Source organism: Onychomys torridus, chromosome 17, assembly GCF_903995425.1.
Source record: "Onychomys torridus chromosome 17, mOncTor1.1, whole genome shotgun sequence".
NCBI lineage: Eukaryota > Metazoa > Chordata > Mammalia > Rodentia > Cricetidae > Onychomys > Onychomys torridus.
In genome coordinates, this window is record NC_050459.1 from 39,485,439 (window position 1) to 39,509,922 (window position 24,484).

Here is a 24,484-nt window from a genome sequence, read left to right on the forward strand (position 1 = left end):
ACACACACACACACACACACACACACACACACACACACACACGATGGGGGCAATTGTACTAATTCTGAGCCTGAATTATCATGAATTAGAGAAGAATTTTTTTAAAAAAGCAAAGACACACTAGACTTCATGGACACCCACATGCACCACGTGAGCAGGAATACTATTCCATTGTACAGGAGGGACATGGAGGCGTAGCCAGAGTAGTCAACTTTCCACAGATCCAGTACGTGAGCCAGGCGGGATCCAAAGGCAGAGAAGTCTGGCTGAAGTCTAGCCATCTTACATGGGACTTCCTGTTTCTACTTCCCTTATCTTTTCAGTGACCGTGGTACCACAGCCAACACCTGAATAATGACTGGCTATTAGGGCCCTGTGCCTGTGAGGAAGGCGCCTCCTGAGGGGCTGCCCCTCCTCTCTCCACTGTCTGCATGCCCAAGCAGCTCTATCAACATCTGAGAAGGCCCTCCTCCCACAGGCACTACCTTCTGGGTCCATCACATTCCTACACTCCCATGCAAACGAAAATTCCATCCACAGTTATCAATGGGTACATTTTTAGAAAAAACGGTACTGCATGGTAGAGCACAGCATTCCCTAATCCTCTGCCCCACAGCCTGGCTTAATGGGAGTGCTCACAAGTGCCCTTGGGCACCTGATGAACCTTCACACCCAGCTTTCAGAGCAGCAAATGGAGAACATGCTTCATGTTTGCCATATCGAGAGGTAAAACACCATATCTAGGTGAATTTTAAGCTCTCTCACACCCAGCCTGTCAAGCTGCAGAGAGAAGAGTGAGTAAGAACAATAATAAGAACAATTGAAACAAAACATGGATGCCATTGTGCCACTGTGCGCACTCACAACCTTGCTGTTGGGTGGAGCATGGTGGTATGACTAGTTCCCTCCAGCTTCCCCCTGACTCAGGGAAGGACATCAGCAGTAACCATACAGTGAATGCCTAGGAGCTCCTTCCTCCTAATGGAAGTTATTTTATAGTCAAATGAGGGATAGAGCAGGGAAGGAGAAAGCTAAGGGAGTGAAAACAAGTAAAGTATATTACATATGTGTATGAAAAGAGCATAATGAAATCTTATTTTATACAACACAGACTAACAAGACAAATGGGTAAGAGAAGGGATAAAGTATATACTTCAAAACTCTTGAAAAAAACCAAATAATCAAGAGGAAAAGCATTCATTACTAAAGATCTTAGAGTTTCTGAGATCTAACTGAACAAAATGGAACAATAAAACTTATTTACATTTTTCATTTTTTAGTCTAACTTCCTAGAAACATTTTGCATTTTACAACCATCACAACAGAAAAAAATAAATTAGTAATGCGAGAGAGCATTAACTGTTCTTTCTCAAGACTGCTTACAAGTCATTGAACAAAAGCAACTCTGGCTAAGGAGGAGTGGGATGAGATCCACACCGTGAAGTGTTGGACGGTTTCCACTCAGGCACAGCACACCAGAGAGATAACAGAGGGAAGATCGATAGTGGACACAGCGGGCTAAAGAATGAGCATGGTGTTTGACCTTCAGTCTTAATTCTCTGGGAAAACTATGGTTTATACAGAGCAGCAGCAGCAGCAGCAGCAGCAGCAGCAGCAAAAGCAGCAGCAGTGGCGGCGGTGATACCTCTGCACTGGTGATGGTCGCTTTCCACAGGCCCAGGTTCTCACACCACCAATCCGTTCTTGCCATGTGTAGCTGAAGATCTGCGCATTCTTTCTCTATTACGAGTATTTCATCCTTCAATTTGGAAATAATCTACCACAGAAAAACAACCTGGGAGTTACAAGAATAGCTCAAAGGCTCTGCAATCAGCAGAGAAGCAGCATGCAAAGCCAACACAAACGGCTGTGCTTCCACATGCCAATGATGAATGACCCAAAATAGGACCAGTTTCACTTAAAACAGCACCTGAAAAAAATAGCTTCTCAGGTATTAGCCAAGGAAATGAAAGAGTTCTATAAAGAAAACTATAAAACACCAATAAAATGATTAAAAATGACAAATATTTGTAAAGAGATCCTAAGTTCACGACCTGGAAGACTTAATATTGTTGCAATAACAGCAACATCACCCAGGGCAGCCCACACATATAATGCAATCACTATCATAATCTCAATGGCAGAAATACACATATTCATCCCTAAGTTTATATGGGGTCTCAAGAAATGCCCCCAACCCAAAAAAATTTTGAAAAATAAGGAAGAGTACTCACACTTCCTGCCATCCAAACTCATTAAACTACAGTGCACAAAACATGTGGTCATGGGGTTGGGGATTTAGCTCAGTGGGAGAGTGCTTGCCTAGCAAGCGCAAGGCCCTGGGTTCGATCCTCGGCTCCACAAACAAACAAAACATGTGGTCATCTGATTTTCAATAAGGGGCCAGGAGACTGGCAACAAATGATACTAGAAAACTGGAGAACCCCATGCAAAAGAATGGGGGTGGGCCCCAACTAGTGGCTAAGAACGGACCCGAGACAAAAGCATAACTATAACATAAAACCCGAGGAAAACAGGGCAGTGTCGAAAGCTGCGAGGTTTTCCTACAGTTTCTTGGCGTGACACCAAAGGCACAGGCAACAAGAGAACAAAAGGACTTCTTCAATTTCTTCCCCCAAAAATGCGTATCAAGGAACTGGATCAAAACAGTGAGATGCCACAGCATGGGAGAGAATACTTACACAGAACATAGTTGATAAAGCATCAATGGTAGGAACATAAATGGGACGTCTGAAATTCAGTACCAACACCAAAAAAACCAACAACAACAACAAGAACCCCACTAATTTAGATGGGGAAAGGACTTACACACACATTGTTTTCAAGGAAAATACATGAATGGCTAATAGGCACATGAAAACCTGGCCAGTGACATGAACAAGTGGGGAAAGGCAAGTCAAAATTAATGGGGTCCCCTCTATCAAACATAAAGAGAAGAAAGGGAAATAAAGGGCAGGGATTAGAACCCTTCTGTGTTGGAAAATGGTACAAAAGCTGAAAATGCACGGTTGTTCTTCCAAAAATGAAAACCGGAGTCACCGGAGAGCCCCGCAAGTGTACTTCTGGGTATGTATCTAAAGGCACTGGAAACGGGATCCTGAAGTGATTTCTCAATGCCAATGTTCACAGCGGCATTACCTGTGACAGCAACGGTAAAAGAAGCCATGTCTACTGGAGGAAGGGTGGATACACAAAACACACCGATTGCGTCTTAAATGCTATGCTTGCCCTTTCCTTGGATGTCACATCTTTCCTAAGACACACCATAGGCTTGTGTAAGCTTGCAGTTTACAGACAGCAGCAGCTCCTCTGAAAAGCCCTCAGGGCTTACCACCTCAGAAGGCTACAAGAAGAACCCGTGTTGACACCCCTGACCTCAAAGTTACCATCCACAGGCCCTGCCTTTTTTATTTTTGTTTTTTGTTTTTCCCCCAGAGCTGAGGACTGAACCCAGGGCCTTGCGCTTGGGCAAGCGCTCTACCACTGAGCTAAATCCCCAGCCCTGCCTTTTCTTTTCAGAGTTAGCATGTGTGATTCTGGAGGGCTGGGGGCAGACAGCTGCACCGATTTTGTAGGCAAGTGTGGAGAGCTCTGAGGACACACCCATCTGCACTGTCACGCTAGGCTTTTTACATGGGGACTGGGGATTTGAACCTAGGTCCTCACGCTTTTGTCGCAAACACTACTGACTGAGCCCTCTTGCCAGCTCCCTGTTTTCCTGGCTGTTCAGTGATCAACACAGTCCCATGCGTTTACTCTTAGCTTCTGTGAGGACTCCTCCCTGTTGATGATTCACTCCAGGTAACAACCTACACTTTGTGACAGAAGGAGAATTTCTCTACAGAAATAAAGTAAAACCTGGGCTAACGCTACATGCTACAGCCAATGATACTGTTGCTTTAGAGATCTGAAAGTGTTGAGCCAAGCTCTGACTGAGGAGAACACTATTACATGCAAGGAAATGCAGATTCACATTTAACTCAGGAAAAAAAAAACATCCTGGTAAGGATTTTCTGGGTATCTGTTAATTGCTAGATTGCCAGTCTTTTCAACATCAATCTTTAAAAACAAATAAATAAGCAAATAAATAAGTAAATAAAAACGTGACTCTTAGACATACTTTTTACGTATTTTATATTTTCCAACCCAAATGACTTAAAAGGCGGATGAGCCTCCTCCTGGAGGCCTGAGCATAACTGTCAGAAGTGGAGGGCTCCCTGCATAGCCCAAGGACAATTCGATTAACAGGAAACAAGGACTGCCCACACTGGGATCAGAGATTAGTGTTCAAATTAAACCATCATAACACTGAAGCCTCCAAATGGCTTGAGAATCCCGTCATGTAATTATGGCTCAGAAGGCTTAGGCTACGATTATTAGAAATTCTTTCAAGAAAGGCTGAAGAATGTCTCTCAGCCAAACAATGACCCAAAGAGAAAATAATTCACTGGACACTCTCCAACTCATCTTTCACGTGGCTTCCTAGAAGACACATCTTAATTTAAAACAAGGTAAATCCAGAATAAATACAGCTGTTCTGGAGGAACATGCCACACTGCAGACTGATTCTCCACTGTGCCAGCTGATTCTGTTTATCATGTCAACGATGTCATGGGCAAACTACAGGGCCCTCCCTGTCCCTTATGTACTAACTGGGAACGGCTCTATGTTGAGGGGCAATAAACCTGGTAGATGTTTCCTTTCTCCCTCACAACGCTAGGAAAGTAACACACTAATGGGCTAGACTCCTGCAGCCTTCCTCCAGTGTCTCCTCAAAGCCCACTGCTCTAACTGAACACTGACTGGATTGTGAATGAATTAATATGAATTAATATTCTGACTGTAGGCTGGTAAAATGCTTCTATCACTTTGGTTTTCTTATAATATTGTTTCCGAAATACTCTATTATAAAAATCATTTGAAGTCATAAAAGAAGTATTAAAGAAGTACTAGCAATGGAAACCCAACGTGATTCATTAAAATTGTTTTACTAAAAGTTGCTTTCCTCAACACATTCAGGAAAAGCTGGAGGAGACTCATGTAGAAGAACAACTACATCTATACTTTAGAAACCTTGTTGGATTCCAAAGGCACATAAAAACAAAGCAAGAACAGGACCAATCTGTGAGCTGCTCTTTGCATTTAGAAGAGTGTGTGGCGTGTGTGTGTGTGTGTGTGTGTGTGTGTGTGTGTGTGTGTGTGCGCGCGCGCGCGCGCTCATGTGTACACTCAGGTGTCTTCGTCAACCACTCCCCACCTAACTTTGAGGACCCGATGTTCATCATTCGGGGCACACTGCCTGGTCATCAGGCTCCTAGGATCTGCCTATCTGTCTCATCAGTACTGCCCCTGCCTCTTACTGCACCATGCCTGGCTTCTACATGCATGTGAGAGTCCAAACTCAGGTTTTCACACTTGCACAGTAAGCACCTTACCTACAAGGCCAAACCTATCCCCATTGTTTACACTTTTAAAAAACAGTATTTCTTTTTATTTTATGTATCTGGGTGTTTCGTTGGCAGCATGTCTGTGCATCACATGCATGCAATGCCCACAGGGGCCAGAGAGGGCACTGAATCCTCTGGAACTGGAGTTAAAGATGGTTGTTAGCTGCCATGTGGGTTCTGGGAACCAAACCTGGATTCTCTGCAAGAGCAACAAGTGCTCTTACCCACGGGGTCATCTCTCCAGCCCCCAGTTGTTTATCTTTTCAAGTTAGTTTTCAAAGACATATTTATTTTATTTTCCATGTACGCGTGTTTGCCTGCATGTGTGTCTGTCTGTACATTGTCTGTGTGCCTGGTACCTGCAGAGGAGAGATGAGGGTATCAGATCCCTTGGAACTAGGGTTACAGACAGTTGTGAGCTGCCATATGGGTGCTGGAAATTGAACCCAGGTCCTCTGCAAGAGTGGCAAATGCTCCTTACTGCTGATCCATCTCTCCAGTCCTAGAATTCTGCAGAAAAACATTAATAATGCCTTCCCCCTTCTCCAGCAAAGAGAAGAATCAAATTCTTTGGGACCAGCATAATGGGTGTTCAGAATTGCAGTGAAAAGGGAAATATCTCACATTTCAAACATTCAACCCTCTCGGTTTTTAGCGAACCACTGTTTTCATGGTTCTGTGAGGCTCTCCACCTGGGTTGTGAAAGCACAACCTGACAACGGAACCTGCTTCTGGCCACCATTCTTAAGGAAGCTGACAGTTTTCAGCATAACCGGGAAACCACTATTTATCACAGATGACAAACTTTCAGAGACAACCTTGAAAGCAAGACAGTTACCTTCTTATCAGGTTTTGGTGCATTTTGAATAGAACTTAGAGCTTGCCTTTTATATTCAAGTTTCTCACTTAGCTCTCGAAGTTTGTTTACACCGAAGCTGGCTTGATCACTAATCCCACTGGTGCTTTCCAGGGCTTCCTCACCAGCCTCACTCCCAGAACCCTGCAGGGAAAACCGTAAGCCAGCATGTCTTAGAATGATAGAAGATCACGGCTCGCCCACAGCATAATCCTGTCCCCAAATATGGGATTCCCAGGATTCCCGTGAAGGGAGAAGACTGCAGGAGAACCTTGAGAGTGCTTTTACCTTCCCCAGCAAAGAGAAGAACTGAACATTCGGAGCCAACGTAGTAGCTGTTCGGAACGCATGAAAAGGAAAATATCTAACGGCCCGAATGGGAGCAGAACCCCATGGATCAATTCCCAGCCCTGGGACGGGGAGGGGCAAGGGCAGCAACTCAAGTGCCTGCCATCCCTGCAACTGGAATGTTCTCTTCCACCTCTGCAGGTGGTCACCCTCCCAGTCTTCCAACAGCATTATGCCATACTTTAAATAAAATGCCCATATTTAACAAACCCCATGGCATTTTTGTGGGTTTTTTATTTTGTTTTGTTTTGGTTTTTTTTTTTTTTTTTTTGGTCTTATTGGTCTGCTGCCTGTTTGTTTTGATTTTCGTTTGTGTTTTTTTTTTTTCCCCTCGCTTTTTGTTATTGTTTGGGTCGGGGTGGTAGGGAGACACTGACACCATAAAATTAAAGTTGTATGTGGGGAGGTTGGAAAGATCTAGGAGGAGCTGGGGGAGAGGGAAACCATGATCAAAATATGTTGTATGAAGAAAATGAATTGAAAAATGCTCAAATCTGGACTGCTAGAAGCATTTCAGTGTGCAATTCGTTCAGTATTGCTCTTGAAAATGTATTATGCAAACCAACATATACTTTACAGGTAAACAGCATTTGCAATGTGATTTGGGAGGCCTTGGGTGTCAAACAGATCACTTAGTTTCCATCTGTGGACACTACAGGGAACCACTCAGGCTTCTCTTCCAGTCTTTTCTCCTTAACTTTCCCCCACATTGTTTCTTTAAGATTTTTAATGAATTGTAGCAAACAGCAAATTCAATTAAATGAAAGTATCACTAATTCCAGAAAAACAAGCTGTTTTCATTTTCAGATGTTCTTAATTATCATGCGTAAATAAATACATTATGACAAAATTCTACACCTCGTCCTCCCTCAAGTGAGTATTTAGTCTTTCATAAGAAGCAATGCCACGCACGTGTGGAGGATGTTATATATAGTCAATTATAATTTGTCTAGGTGCACAGGAACAACTCGCTGAGGTAGCTCTGGCCACTGTGTCTGCTGGGGGACAGCTCTCTCTCTGCTCATATGAACAAAAGCAAATTCTATCATGCAGCGACACTTCTGTACATTCAGTTACTTCCCACCTTCCTTCCCTTAACCTTGTGGCAGGCATTTGGCCCTAACAAGGGAAGTGTCTACCACAGAGTAAGAGGCAAAGGTAGCTCACCAATTCCTCCTTGTCGGAAGCCTGCTGGGAGTCAGGCTTGTCCTCTCTGACCATCAGCTTCTCGCACAGGTCACTGACAATGAACGACGGGTAATACCTGTCCCTCAGCACCTCGTACACATCTGCCTGGACTCTGCGGAACACCTCAATACCTTTGTTTCCTACGAGACACTGCTGGATTTCTTTGTAGAGTGACTTTTCCACGGGTATTTCTTTGCTTTCCACAAAGAAATTCTGATAAATTTCACCAACTAATTGTGGGATTTCACTCTGAAAAGACAGGAAGATGAAGAGAGAGAAAGGTAAGAAACGTTGTCTCTGAGAGAAGTATTTCCCCCTCAATTCCCTACATGCTAGAGCTAGAAGGACAGTACCTAGCTGTACCCTGGAACTGTAAACTCGGGGTCTTAGCCTTCGGTATTCACATCCAGGTCCAGGGCAAGTACCAGACTGTGAAAGAAAACCAGCACTTCTCTAAGGTGACCACTTACAGGGAGCTGTTACAATAAGCTAAGGAAAAGACTGGTTCTCCTGTCGCAACAGATCCTCAACGTCAACAAGATGTGACTTAGGAACTAAAGTAAGACAGAAACAACCAACATGACTCATTCATCCAGCTGGCAGACCAAACCACAGCCCCTTTCAGGAAGCTATCATGCTTTTATTTCATTGACAAACTTCCAATTATTGCCAGTAGTCTGGGAAAACTCTTTAGATTACTCTGCACAATGTTCTTTTGAGAGCGGCCAAAAGTCACCCGGAGTCAAGGCTAGTGATTATATTGAGTAACAGAAGGTAATTTATACCTGGTGAATCAGCAATGAATAGCAGTCCTGAGATTTTAAAATACCGCAAGACTAAATTTAGCTGCTTAGTTCAATGTGTGATATATCAGGTACTTAATTTGGTTTTCTAGTCTAGCAATATTCATATGCAAATGAAATTAAATGCTCTTTGCACTTATGTTAATGAATCACTCAAATGCTATATGCTAATACGATATATATGATATACATGTGACTTAGATATATTTACCTATACAAAGAATGTACAGACATTCTTTAATTCTAAAATATGTATTGAGAACTTACTAACTACAATGCATAATCTATTGGGTTCTTTGCTCTGAAATGCATTTGAAACAAAAAATGTTTGTGTTCCTTTGTTCAATCATATTTTATGTGAAATGAAAGGGGGAAAAAACTAATGTAAAAAGTGTACATCACAATTAGAAAGACTAAAAATCAGGAGAATTGCTATGGTAATGAAATACACGTGATGATAGAGCAAGCTTATGAGGCCCAGGTGACTGATAAGGCCTACCTTGTCTTTTGTAAGAGCAACATGGACAGAGACATAGTTTTGTAGTTCATTAAAATGATGAAATCTAACCTCTTGGTACACTTGTAAATGTCCCCCTTGACTATTCAATCAAAAGCACCTTCTATAAAAATATAGTGCAATTTTATTTGCCATAATGGGCTGAAATAGAATGATGTAAAATGCTCCTTTAATATATATTTATCCTGAGCCAGGCATGGTAGTGCATGCCTTTAATGCAAGCACTTGGGAAGCAGAGGCAGGTGGATCTCTGAAAGTCCAAGACCAGCCTGGTCTACAAAGAGAATTCCAGGATAGCCAAGACTACACAGAAAAACTCTGTCTAAAACAAACAAACAAACAAACAAACAGAATATAGACAGACAGATAGACAGACTTATCTTAAAGCATCACTGAGTTGGTGATATATTGCCTAAATGCAAGCTTTCATTAGCTAATGATTAATATTCCTTAAAGCATAAGCACACTACCTTGTTCGCATTTTTCAGGTGTTCCACAGACTCCCAAAAGCCAATCAGAGTCTGCTTGTCCATCCGTTCCATGTATGTTCCAAAGCGCTCTCGGTAGAAAGGATTGGTCATAATATCTTCAAACTGAAGAATCTATTAAGAAAATATAAGAAAGTGTGTTTGAATGCAAATGGCCCCACAGGCCCTTAGGGAGGGGCACTAATAGGAGGCGTGGCCTTATTGGAGTAGGCGTGGCCTTGCTGGAGGAAGTGTGTCACTGGAAGTGGGCTTTGAGTTCTCAGAAGCTCAAATCAGGCACAGTGTCATTCTGTCTTCCTGCTGCCTGTGGATCTGGATACAGAACTCTCAGCTACCTCTCCAGCACCACGTGTGCCTGCATACCACCATGCTTCCTGCCATGACAATAGTGGACTGAACCTCTGAACTGTAAGCCAGTCCCAACTAAAAGTTTCCTTATAAGAGTTGCCATGGTCATAGTATCTTTTCACAGCAATAGAAACCCTAAGACAGAAAGATTTTTCTAGAGACAAAATTTCATATACCAGTCTGCTTTTAACTTCCATGAATTAACTTCTACACTCAGAGAAAAATGCATTTTCATAAACAATCTAAGGTAATATACCTGATAAGATGAAATAGCTCTCAGGTTTCTAAATTTTAAATTCAGATTCCTAAACATTCAAAATGCATATATTCAAAAATCACTGATTTTATACTAAACATTTAGTTATTCAATAAACATTTATTTGACACCTACTTGATATCAGGACACAGATAACAACTTTTGTTCTGATGGGACATTCGATGCTAAAAACAATAAACAACCGAAGAGAAATGTTTACAGACTGAGGCGGCATCTGCTTACTATCATTTCATACGGCTGAGGAAAAACAGATGGATGTATATCCTGACTGTTCACAGCACCACGGGCACTAACAAATCTTATGTAAATACTATTTTAATTGGCCCCTAAAATTCTGCTGTCTGGGTTACCAAGTCAGTTCTGCCACCCTTGGCATTTCTCACGTTCACAGGAAAAGAGAACACTGGATATCTGAAGACACAGTAAGAACAACCATGAATGGGGACTGCTGTCACAGGAAGAAGCAGAGGACCCCCATAGTGACTGATGACTCAATGAGGAAAATGCCACAGATTCATTTAGAAGGCACTTAAGACCTATATCCTTAGTCTAAATCAGAAACAAAATTTAAATTTAATAGGTGGAACTCAAGTACAATTAGAAACTTTTATTTTGAAATTCTTAAAAATTAACATGATGTGCAAATATTCTGAATCACCATTAACATATTTCTAAAATCACATGCAAAATGTCAATGCACACTCCACCCTTCCCTCAGCTGCCCTTATTTAGTCTGTACTGTAGGCAGAAAGGAGGACATGTTTCTTAAAAGCAATTTCTGAAAACTAATGAAAGGAAATTACTCACTGAATATTCAAAATGAAAATATTTAAAAAACACCAATTTTGTACTACTGAATCATTCAACTAAGTTTTTTCTCTTTTGTGTTTTGTTTTAACATCTACTTTACATCTTTTTGTCATGTACACCTACACCAGCAACAGAACCAGTTTTCCACAAAAGCTGTTAGTCAGCACAACTATTGCAGACCATTTGAATTGTGGTAGTTCAGTAATTCTGGGATATGCTAACACCCATTTTTACTTTTCCTAAGCCCTACCAGGGAAGCACTGTGAAGTATGAATCTTCCTCTGCATGCTCCAAGGAAGATGAAAGGAATCTGGATCAACTTTGGCTGTGGAAAGACAAGTCAACAACTATCCTAGCAACAGAAGGACCAGGGAACCAGTTTTCACACTCGTGTAGAGTCCTAGACCACATCCAATAGTGTTCATTTTGATTTACCCTTGGATCAAATACACTGATGTGCAAACTAGCCAAAAGCATGATGTCCACGCTTCAGATATTTTCATTTTCTCTCCTCTTTTTTTTTTTTCTGAACCCTTCAGTCTTCCCATTGGGGACCACTTGTATGTGTATGAGGCAGGGGAGGGGAGAGGCCCTTGAACAGAACAAGATGAAGATTAGTTTTCATGTGGCAATGAACGCTTTCCAGTCCTGTGAGCTTCTTCTACCCTGTCACTCAGTTTAGATCTGAGGGATGAAGATGATGTCACTACTTCACGGAGATTCATAATAGCTGTTATGAATCACAGTGAGCATCAGGAACTAAGCAGGAGACTGAACCAGTTTTCGAGAAAATAGATATTGGTATATGAAAAACCTTTGAAGATTTTTTTAATATCTTTTACACACACACACACACACACACACACACACACACACACACACACACACTTTAAGGCTTCATAGACATCACCAGTGATATGATCTAGGCCTAGAGTATTCTTATAAGTAACATAAAATTCCTAGTCTTTTACATATAGGCAATCTTTCTTTCTTTTTGGAGGAGCCGGGGGTTCAAGACATGGTTTCTCTGCATAGCCCTGACTGTCCTGGAACTCACTCTGTAGACCAGGCTGGACTCGAACTCACAGAGATCCGCCCGCCTCTGCCTCCCGAGTGCTGGGATTACAGGCATGCGCCACCACCACCCGGCCAATCTCTTTCTTTTACCTGGATGGCTCATCTAATTGAAAAGAGAATATTTTGAAGTAAACTTGGCAGTAATTCTTCTTGATCAGATTGGGATTAGGTTACAGCAAAAGTGTTCCATCCATTTATGAAGATATTAGAACAGCTCAAAACAAACCAGCTTTAACTCCAGCAGGCTGAGCTACCACTGAGGCTGAGGCTGTACAGTGTTAGCTGAGTCTTCCAGCCTTATGACAGAGGGGGGGGGGGACACCCATGGACGGACGGACGGACGGACGGACATGTGACGGGACGCTTTGACTATATGGATGCACTCATGTTATAAGTGCATTTCTCCTTTCCTATTTAGAAAGAGTGAATGTAAAATGCAGCAAGATTTGGACTGTCTTCTTGTAGGCACCATAAGGCAACTTGCACTGAAATCACATTCAGTTTTCCTAAGGGATTCTTTGCAAGTAGGGGTCTTCCTATTCCTCATTCTAGTTCAATAACCAAGAGACAGTGACCCTCAGTGAGAGTCTACTGAATGAGTGAATTAATTAATATAACGAAAGGACAAAAAGATGAACCCCTTCTCCATGATGAATCGGGGTAGACATTGAGAGGAGATAAACTGAGGGAAAGAAGGCGAAATTCAATCTGTCAGGCCTACCTTCTCCAACGCTGAGCACGGCACAGCTTCCGCTTTGCGTTAGAAGGCAGAATATCAGGAGGCACATTTGTTCACAAACAGACTACAGTGTGGGCACTGCCGTCAACAGGGACTCCTTGAGGCTGCCCAGTGCCACCCATGTAAGACGCTACAGAACTCTGGCCTGATAGGATGGAACTCCCCAACGAAGACCAAACCAGGACGGAGACAAAGGTAAAAGCTAGTTGTAGAGGAGGGAGGCAGGGGGATTACCAGATAGGTCCCTCCTGACTCAAAGCTAGACACACATGGTAGAGACTAAATCTGAAAGTCAGAGTCGGGACAAGGTAGAGGCTGTAGCCAGGCTAAACTATATTCATGTTTTCTTTGTGGCCAGCATCTGACAAGGGATTTTCATTTGTCACGAAGCCCTGTTCCTCATGCTCCTTGGGACACACTTTGGCAGTCTCCTCCATCCAAACTGTTCCAGGTCTTAGAAGACAAGTGTGGTCCCTGCACTTAGAATAGTTCCTAAACCGGGGCTAGAAAGTGTCCCTGTGCTCTACAGGAGTTAATCACCACATGCAGAGAGTCCAAGGCATGACAGAAACGCCACCACATTATGATTTAATCAGAAAGCACTGGCTTTGGTGAGTCAACCACATCTGGGTCTTTATCTAGTTCTGCCTCATCCTATCTCTGTGGCTTTGGGCAAGATAATCAAATATACCACCTCATTATCTAAATATCAAGAAGACAGCTCCTAGCAATTCGGCTAGAGTTAAATGAAATAGTCTTTCCTTCCTAGGTGATACTTTTTATTTAGTTGATAATGGATTTTGACTTTGATTTAGGTCCTGCAATCAGGAAATGTTTCTCTTGAAGTGGAGGTGAGTAGAGAAAAGAAGGGTGGAAAATATATACACAGGCATGTGCAAACACACACAGGCATATGCACACATACACAGGCTTGTGCACACATACACAGGCATATGCACACATACACAGGCATGTGCACACATACACAGGCATATGCACACACACACAGGCTTGTGCACACATACACAGGCATGTGCACACACACACAGGCATATGCACACATACACAGGCTTGTGCACACATACACAGGCATATGCACACATACACAGGCTTGTGCACACACACAGGCATGTGCACACATACACAGGCTTGTGCACACACACACAGGCATGTGCACACATACACAGGCTTGTGCACACACACAGGCATGTGCACACATACATACACAGGCTTGTGCACACATACACAGGCATGTGCACACATACACAGGCTTGTGCACACATACACAGGCATATGCACACATACACAGGCTTATGCACACATATACAGGCATATGCACACATACACAGGCTTGTGCACACATACACAGGCTTGTGCACACATGCACAGATACATACACTGCCTACCATCAACTGCCATTTCCAGAACTCAAGGACACCCGGTAACTAGCTGTTTACTCATGAAACCAACAACACGAGCCTGTAGCAATGAAACATGTCTTAAACACAGAAGTGGTAGAAGAATGTGCGTGCACTCACACTGTTTATAACGAACTGATAACGTCAAAGAACCTACAGGTCCTACCTTTTGGCTCTGAGGCCCTTCCCCTTCCTCCAGGGCCCCGTCCTCTTGCTGGTCATAGGCAGGCCCTCCCAGGATTCGGATTCTCTTCTCACACTGCTTCTTTGCCACAGTCAGCTGGTTAATGTACCTTTTCATGTTCCGGGCCCTCAAGAGATCAGTTTTCATGGCAGCTGACTCCTTACCTTGAAGAAGAGGGAGAGCGATCGGTCAGGAGACACAACAGTGTCTGGTGGGCTGCATTTTAATCTTTTTTTTTTAATTTTATTTAATTTTACTTTCGAGGAAGGATTTCACTATGTAGCTCTGACTGGCCTGGACCTTGCTCTGAAGCCCAGGCTGGCACAGAAACCCACCTGCCTCTGCCTCCTGAGTGCTGAGATTAAGGGCGTGCGTCACCACGCCCAGCTTTAATGTGCTATATATTAAACAAAGGGAGAAAATTCAACAGATGAGAATTCATCAGAAACACGAATGGGTTCCCAGATCCAAACCCAACCATTTAGAAACCTTACTCAAGTGTAAATGTTCACAGAACCTCTCTATACACACTCAGGAGTTGACTTGTGAGCATATGAATATGTAATATCTGTGTATGGACACTTACGCACATTCACTTATAGGCATGTACTGAGTGTTCACTGTGTGTCTGTCAGACACTGGCTTAACTTCCCAGAGTCAAGACCAGTTGTTTTGCCTCATGGAGCATTCTAGAGTCTACCAAGGAAAAGAAACAGAGATGGTATGAACAGTTAACAGTGTAATGTGGGCAGAAGGGAAATACAGACACCCTCAAACGCTTTGGCCAAAGTCTAGCCTGGGCTTTCATAAGGAATTATATTCATGCAAACATGGATAATTAATAGACTGTGGCAGGCTGAAGGACTCGCAAGACCGGAAGCGAGAACCCTGGGCCAGGAAAGAAGAGAGCTCTAGGGCCCTGCAGAGCAGATGCAAATGGGGCTCAGGTCCAAAGGACTCCGAAGTAGGCAGGTGAAAACGCGGGGAAGAACTTGACTCTTCAATCAAGAGCACCGCAAGGCTTTTAAAGAAGTCTGCTGTCTTAGTTAGGTGGTTTCTACTACTGTGACTGAACACTAGGACGGAAAGCAAGCTGGGGAGGAACGGGTTTAGTCATCTTACACTTTCACGTCCCCAGTAAGCCATACCTTTCCTTTCCGGTTCATCCTCAAGATCTTACATGAATATCAGTATCACCATATCAAATATATTTTAAACCTTAAAGTCTAAGTCTTTATAAATTCAAATACTTACAAAGCCCAAAGTCTCCTTAAAATATTAAAAATCTCTCTAAAAATCTAAAATCTCTCTAAAATATCCACAGTTGCTCTAAAACACCAGGGTCTCTCTGTAAAATTCCAAAATTGTTTTAAAAGTTCAGTCACTTAACTGTAGATTCCTGTCAAATCAAAAGTAAGTTAAATTATGTCTTACTCCAAGAGGGAAGAAATGGGGCACGGGCACAGGCAATCAAAGCAAAGACAAAATTCGACAGTAAGCTGACCCACACAGGATCCTCCGGGCCCTAGAGGGCTTGGCAGCTAGCTCCACCTCTTGGGCCTACCAGCCACAGTACACACCCTGTGGCTTAGGCTCAGACCAGCTCCACTTCAGGGCCGCTGCTGTCTTGGTGGTCATCCCATGGGTCCTGGTATCTCCAAACTGCTGGGGTCTCCTGCTATGTCTGGGCTACCCTTGCACTAATAGCCTCTCCTAGAGTTCTCTTCGGGGGATCTGAGCTTGCCACTCAGTGCCAAGCCTCAACTTCTCTTCCTAACCTTTCACTCCTGCACATTCTACTGAAACTGAGGCTGCACCTTCACAAATGGCCCCTCTTGGCCCCTCTTCGGGGACTCTAGCTCTACCACATGGCCCAAGCCTCATCTAATCTCCACGACCCCTTCATGCCCTCAAAACCAGGACCACGTGGGACACTCGTGCCCTTTCCCAAGTTCAGCTGCCAGCGTAAGCTGTGGCTTCTGCTCTCTCTAGAGTTGTCTCTTCCAATCACAGCTGATTTTGTAGCCCCAGTTTACTAGAAAAGCAAAGGTTTCACTTTAGTGGTTCTTAATTAAAACACCAAGCAGCTCCAGTGGTGTCTTTAAGGGACTCTCAAACGTCCCCCTGAAACCTCACAACCCAGGTCTCCATCATCTACACTGCTCTCAGCAGCATCTTCTAAGTCCCCACATCTCGATAATCTCTGAACACTCAATGCCTTTTCTAGCCCAAAGATACAGAGTCCTTCCACAATTCTCCCCCAAAACACAAGGTCAGATCCGCCACACCAATGCTCAAGACCTGTTACTAATTTCTGTCTCGGGGTTTCCTGTTGCTGTGGTAAAACACCATGACCATAAGCAACATGCAGGGAAAGAGTTTATTCCACTTAAACGCTCAGGACTTCTTTCCATTGTCGAAAGAAGGCAGGGCAGGAACTGAAGCAGAGGCCATGGGGCAGTGCTGCTTACTGGCTTGCTCTTCGTGGATTGCAAAGCCTACTTTCTTGTAGTACTCGGGACCACCAGCCCAGGGGTGGGACCACCTATAGTGAGCTGGGCCTGCCACATCAATTATCAATCAAGAAACTGCATCACAGTTTGGCTCACAGGCCAATCTGGTGGGGCATTTTCTCAATTAAAGTCCTCTCTTCCAAAATGACTCAACCTATGTCAGGCTGACATAGATTAGCCAGGACATATGCGATGAATGAGTTTAATGTGATCAGATCACATAGGAAGCACCTGATCAGACAGTGACAGGCTGTTGGCTTGAAGGGAAGCCCACTGGAGGACTGTCACAGGAAGGCTGAGCTGGAAGGAATGAGTTGGTAGTTCATGGCATTGGTAGTACACAGGACTTAAGGACTTGAGGATTACAGAACCAGGGACCAACAAACATACTAAAAGGCAAATTTTTCAGGATTCAAAAGAATAAAGGAGGCAATAAATGTGGCTTCTACAACTTTGCTATAATCACAAATGGAGAAAGTGGGGTCAATTAATGGATCAGGGAATATTGGAGAAAAACTGGATTTGTGGAAGATTACAATTTCCATTTTGGATTATGGAGTAGATATTCTCCAAAAGTGGCCCCAGTATTTCCATCTCACACACTTCTTTGCAGTGTCTGTCATTCCTAGTCATTTCCCTATGGAAAGCAGGACATACATCTCTTCTTAGAATTGAGTGGGCTTACAACCATGGTGGAGGTGATTCTATGACTTCCAAATCTAGATCACTAAAGGCCACTGGCCCAGAGATTTGCAACACCGTACATGCCATCCACCTACTCCCAAGGCATCCATACTTTGGGGCCCTAACAATTACTCTATGGAGACATCTATTGTAGAGTGGAGCCTGGACTCCCACAGATCTTGGCCCAACTGAGACTTTGGCACACATTCAGCACCAATCCAGCATTTGGTGAGTACATCGTCTTCAATGGGAATTGCAGCTGATGCCACATCCAGCAGAAAAGAGGAATTCCTTCCAAAGCCTACCCCAAATACAAGCTCACAAGCAAGAGAAAAGGGTGTTGCTTAGGCCAATTCAGGGTCCACTTTTCTGTGTGTGCTGGCTAGACAAAGTGCCAGTACTTATCAGAATGCTAGCCATATTGTTATTGGCCTTTCAACCGCATTTGTTTGACACAGTTCACTCATCAACTCAAGAAGTACCTGGTGAGTCTAGGATGGAGGTGACCACTGCATTAAAAACACAAAAGTGATCCCTGAGTGTGACAGCCACACTTGCAGGATTTAGAACACACCCTGGGGAAGAGTCACAAGGCATCTGGTTAGTTAGGGTCTATGTTTGGTCTCCTCACGGTGCAGACTGAGGCAGGTTTCTGTACATCTTCCCTGGAGACCTTCCATTCCCCAGCATAAACAACTTCCTTCGTTTCCTACCTAGCCATTACATGCGATGTATGAAACAGTCCCGAGGCAGGCAGGGCACATCAAAACATGAAAGGCAGGCACAGTATGAGAAAACACTGTGGCTTGCTGCCAAGAGAGAAGCAGCTTTCTAGTACTCACAGTCATAGATGGACGGCAGGTCTACAGGTGCCCGAACACACCAGGGACGTTTTCCCGTATGTGAGTTGAGAAGCTGCCTGTCGCCTGATTTCAAAAGTGTTTCCTGACTTAGCCTGTGTTGGCTAATAGGAGCACTAACCAGAGGATCAACTCAGAAATGATCCAAAAGGGAGAAAATATTTTGGAATTCCCTCTTTGTGAGAAGATAAAGCTAATGGAGTTTGCTTCAAATTAGTCTGTACATACCAGATGCTGTGTGGGTTTATCTAAATAAATATACACTTGGAAAAGCTAACTTTTCAGAAAAAAAATGTTCACTTTTAAACACACACACACACACACACACACACACACACACACACACACACACACACACCACCCATTACCAGCTCCTCTTGTCAGAGGGTTTGAAGAACATGAACACATTTACTCAGGATTTATCAACATTCCAGATGACATCCTAACAGGAAGCTGGCAACATTTCCTAGCAGCTACTAATTGTCACCAACTGAAAATTAAAGCTGCCCGGGAACTCAAAAATATTTGCCTTCCTTCTCAACTTGAGGCTGCTATGTTCTTTCTGGATACAGAGCAAACAGGATTACCTCATCAAACGTCACCCCACTTCAGTGGGGGTCATGCTTGTGGAAGAAACCACCACAAGTATCAGCAGAGCCACATGTTCCCCAGTGGAGACAGCAGAGGCCACGGGCCTGGCACAGCCTCACCTAAGGTGCCAGCGACCACCCTTTCCCCTTCGAATGCCCACATACTGGAACTGGGAGTGTTTCCTTCAGTTTGGGGTCCGCCATGCAGGTGATGCATTTCCAAGGTGGTTATGGTGACTCAATCCACACCCCAGGTTTAGAACGTGGTCAGGCTGTGTGCTGAGTAGACAGGTCTGAGCTCCAGAGTCAGAACACAGACCTGAGTGGCATAACCTCCAAGCGCTGAGGTGAAGACCTAGGTGAAGGATTTGTGTAGTGAAGAAGACCTATGACTGAAGATCAGGATGCCTGGGCACCAATTCTGACCTAAGTATGTGACCATCTTGTCCCACATTCTAACCAAAAGAATGGGTTAACATTTTTGGACTTGACTCCATTTTATAAGGAGGGGATGTTAGAAAATACTGTCTTGGGGAGATCGGGATGGGAGTTGGTTATTTTTTAAAAAGGTGTTAGCCGGGCAGTGGTGGTGCATGCCTTTAATCCCAGCAGTCGGGAGGCAGAGCCAGGTGGATCTCTGTGAGTTCGAGGCCAGCCTGGGCTACCAAGTGAGTTCCAGGAAAAGGCGCAAAACTACACAGAGAAACCCTGTCTTGAAAAACCAAAAAAAAAAAAAAAAGGTGTCATGAGAATACACTGATTGCAACAGACGTGTCCAAACCCTGGTGCGTCACGGCTAGCGATGGTGGAGGGAATGGGGTAGTGCTAGGCTGCAGACAGTGTTCACCCGAGAACTGGGCAGGGAGAAATCTCAGCTAGAGCCGCTAAAAGCAAGACCGGCAAACAGCCCCGCATCTTATATTGGTCCAGCCAGGTTGCTACAACACGTTGCCATAGCAATTTCTCCCTCACCTTCTGGAGGATAAAACAGCCACGATCGGCATGGCATCCTTCTCTGTCCTGTGTCCGCACATGGAGAAGGGGAGGGCAGCTCTCGAGAGCCTCTTTTATCAGGCCCCGATTTCCTTCCAAAGACCCGATCATATTGTTTGGTGGGGAGGGAGCGCTGGTACGTGTTTGGGTGTGAACACATGTGCATAAAAAGATGGACGCCAGAGTCAAAACGTGGCATCTTTCTCAATCACTCTCACCCTAGTTTTCTGAGACAAGAACCTGATCCAGGACCTCACTGGCTCAGATAGACTGGCTGGCAATTAGGCCTCAGGAGTCCTTCTGTCTTTCCTCCCCAGGATGGATTTAGGGGTGTGGACGCCATTCCTGACTTTTATTGAGGTCCTGGGGTTGGAACCCAAGTCTTGGGTTCTAAGACACTTGAATAGCAAGCACTCTACTAAACAGCCATCTGCTGAGCCCTGGGAAGGCCCTGTCTTCTAATACCATCACCCAACAATGACATTGCAATAGCCTAATTTGGGGGGACATAATATTTAAACCTCAGGGACTGGAGAGGTAATGGCTCAGCAGTTAGGAGCAACATGCTCTTGCAGAACCCCTGAATTCAGTGCCCGGCACCTACATCAGGTAGTCTGCCTTCTATCAACTCCAGTTTCAGAGGATTGGATGCACATGTACGCACAAGCACTCAAGCACACACAAACATTAAAAATGATAAATCTTTAAAAATACAAAGAGCTCAGTAGGTCTTCTGTAAGGTTAGGTCACTTATAAGTCAGGAAGTGTCTGCATTACTTTACTGTGCTGCTAGGCTATCAGAGCACTTCAAAGCATTGGAAAGGATCACAGCAAGTCCAGCAGAGCCCACGGACTGGCTCCTTCCTTTCAAATAAGAGGTACCTCTAAGTCACAGGCCAGATGAAAAAAACAGCATGGTATGTTTAACAGCAAGTTGTAATGAAAAGTATTCATTTAAAATCAATAAAAATAATAATAAATGATTTTCATTAGCAAGTGACACTGTGTATATAAGTATGCATGTATTACATGAATGTATACATACATGATGTAGTCTATAGTTCTGCAGTTCTATTTGATATATTCAATATATTCAAAACTGTTAAATTACATTCTCAAGATTCAGTTTTAGCAAATGAACAAGAAGGCAAGAAGCCTGATTTTTCACTGCATCTCTCTTCACATGTAATATTTATGCACAACATTTCCAGTACACATAGATCAACTTCATGCCTTCTGCTGGAGTCGCTGGATGAACTTATTAACATTTCAGGGTCCAAAACAGCAGAGGAGAAATTATTAACAGAAGCTAACAGTACTGGGCTTACTCATCTACACAGGAAGACATAGTATGTGTCTCATCACTACTAGAAGGCTGACATTTGGGCTGCAGATTCTGAAAAACCATTTCTCAAGTACTCTGGCTGTTGTGGCTATAAATAGAAAGCTGAGTGCTGGGCACCAAGATGCAGATACAAACGTGAAGGTGGCTGTTTCACCTACAGCGATGCTTCTCGGGGTGTGAGTCCTCATTATTAGTAGTAGCAGCAGCAGCAGCACCCGAGGGACATAGGAGAATGCTGACTCCTGGGACTCAAACAGATCTGCAGGGCCAAGAACTCTGGAGTAGGGCCAAGTCACCTGCATTTCACCAAGTCTTCAGGGGAATGTGGTACTGACTGTCATTTGAAAACCATGGTTCTACAGCATGAAGCCCACATGTATCAGGATGGGGTAAAGACATTTCAGGTCCAGCCCTTGCCTGCCTATCAAGCCTTGCCTCTCCACTGCATGCCAAGCCCCAGCAGTGTTCACTTGACATAGGCTAACCACCAGGCTGTCTTGCCACTCTTTTCGACTGTGTGCAGGCAGGACCATCTACTCATATCTGACTCATACAACCCTATGGGACTGAGAGGTACTCAACCTTTACGGCTCCACTCAGTGTTACTCTTAAGGGACGTTATTTCTTAAGCTCTGTTCCAGATCAGCCATTCCATACATGTGTGGTATGACTATATTCTGAAGCATGTAAGGATTGCTGCATTTATCACTGGACTATTACCCATAGCACTGCTGTCCCCAATATAAAAAGGCACTCAAGAAATGTTTGCTGAGTAAAGAAAGACCCATTTCTAGTGACTCTTGAGCATTCTCTGCTGATATGAAGCATCTTAGATGATCTCAAGGACAAGATCAAAGGACATAGCATTGGCTCAGAGAAGAGATACTAGATATTAAATATAACAGACACACAGGCAGTTCCTGGCAGAGTGATAGAGTAAGACAGCCATACACGAAGAACAAACATAGTATGAATAATTGTATAAATAACACAGGAGGGAAGGTGAACACAGGGACAGGGAGGCCCATGGAGCCTGAGTGTAGTGAGGGGTCAATGGCAGGAGAGAGCTGAAGACACAGGGAACAGACTTTCATGTCAAAAGAAGGGGAAGACATTGAAGCGTTTGAAATAGTCTGAGTTACATCACAAAATCTGTATAGATTTGTAAATCATCAGGACTTCTGAAGGGAATTATACAAGTAGTCAACAATGTCCAGTACTCCCCAACGGTCAGAGAGTGAAGACTGGAAAGAGATCCCAGAAATTCACCAAGGTCTGCCAACCTCCTCCAATTCCAAGACCAACGAGCATTTAAAGTTACTAATGAGGAAAATCCAAGCAGTATATACCTGTCCATATTTCAGTGAATTTAAGTCTGGGGGAAGAAAGTCTGTTGAGTAAACTAAACTAGAAGCAAACTGTTCACTATTTATAAATTTGCTATAAAGATCTCCTTCTTGTCACACACAATGTCATTTTCATGCTCAGAAGTCAAGCATGAGTTCCAGGCACTGTCCCAGGCTTCTCCTCTAGAGGCCTATCTGATACACTCCTGTATCCAGGCGCTCATCCCTACTGAAGGCCCATAAGCCTCCAGGGTTCTGCCTGCCTGCCTCCCGTGATCCTTCACTCCAACTCCATGTGGGCCAGGAAACTCCCCTGGCGTGGGAGATCACCCGCTGAACTCTCACTCAAGGTGATCATGCCAGTTCTGAATAAGCAGACGCATAGAACCCTCAATTTTAAGGAGAGCCTCTGGCTAAAAGCCAAGCTGGACAAAAGCAGGACTACGGAGTCAGAACCGAGACCGAACTTAAAGGGGAAATAGCTGATCCAAGAGCTGCCGTGAGGTATGGCCATGCCAGCCACTTCTGTTGTGCTTAGCTGGATAAGGGCTGGGGACTAGAAATTTCTACCTGTCCTCAGTGTCCTCTATGGTATCGGCTAGCACCCTGCCTAAGATAGTTTCTCAGTGAAGTTTCAATCTCCATCCATTCTATTTTAAATATACTTTATTGAGATACAATTTATACATGATAAATTTCACACATTTATGTTTGTTGTATGCAAGTTAATGGTTCTTTAAAACATAAATTCAGAGCTGTACAATTGACACTATAATCACATGTGGGATGTTTCCTATGTGCCCCTCCAGAGCCATAGGAAACTAAGACTCCTCTGTTTGCCTGATTGGCTTGTTCTGCACATCCCGTGTGAACAGAATCATACAATGTGTGGCCTTCTGTGACTGGTTTCTTTTACAATACTTTCAAAGTTAGTTACTTCTCACTGCTGAATAATATTCCATTATGTGAATACACCACATTGTCTACTATTGGCGACCACATAGGTTATCTCTACTTTTTGTGAGTTTTGAATAATGGTACTGTCAATGTTAATGTACAGATTTTTGTGGGTACACAACCTCACTTTTCCTTCAGTGTCTACCTGGGAATGGAAAGGCTAGGTCACATGGTAATTCCATGATGAAAATCTTTAAAAACTGCCAAGCTGTCTTCACTCTGTGTTTCCACGGGGACTGTGTGAGGACCCCAGCATCTCCACCATCTCTCTGATGTGTGTATTATCTGTCTGGTGTCATTTTAGTCACTCAAGAAGGTATGGAATGATACCTCATATTAGTGTTGGTTTGCAATTCCTTATCATTTCATGATATTGCTCTCACATGCTTCTTGGCCCTTTGTACACTTTGTAGAAACGTCCTTTCAAGCTCTCTGCACATTTTTCTGCTGGGTCAAATGTATTTTGAAGACTGTGTTGTAAGAGCTCTGGGATGCTGGATACAAGCTCCCTCTCAGACACACGACCTTGGTGTGAACCTTCGTGTTCTCTTTTCATTTTCTTTCTTTTTCTTCTCTTCTCTCTCTCTTTTTTTTTTTTTTTAGACAGGGTTTCTCTGTGTAGTTTTGGAGCCTTTCCTGGAACTCACTCTGTAGCCCAGGCTGGTCTCAAACTCA

The 24,484-nt window shown here is 43.7% G+C and overlaps 1 protein-coding gene across 1 annotated transcript in view; it reads right to left on the minus strand.

The window, feature by feature from the left end:
- The window catches only part of Snx25 (sorting nexin 25), a 109,942-nt gene that overhangs the window by 16,707 nt on the left and 68,751 nt on the right, over nt 1–24,484 (minus strand). Inside the window, exons 7-11 of the mRNA XM_036166310.1 lie at nt 14,504–14,685; nt 9,651–9,782; nt 7,840–8,109; nt 6,307–6,468; nt 1,646–1,777 (exon numbers count right to left, since the gene is read on the minus strand). Of these exons, the coding sequence (XP_036022203.1) occupies nt 1,646–1,777; nt 6,307–6,468; nt 7,840–8,109; nt 9,651–9,782; nt 14,504–14,685 (878 nt within the window). The remainder of the gene's footprint in view (nt 1–1,645; nt 1,778–6,306; nt 6,469–7,839; nt 8,110–9,650; nt 9,783–14,503; nt 14,686–24,484) is intronic.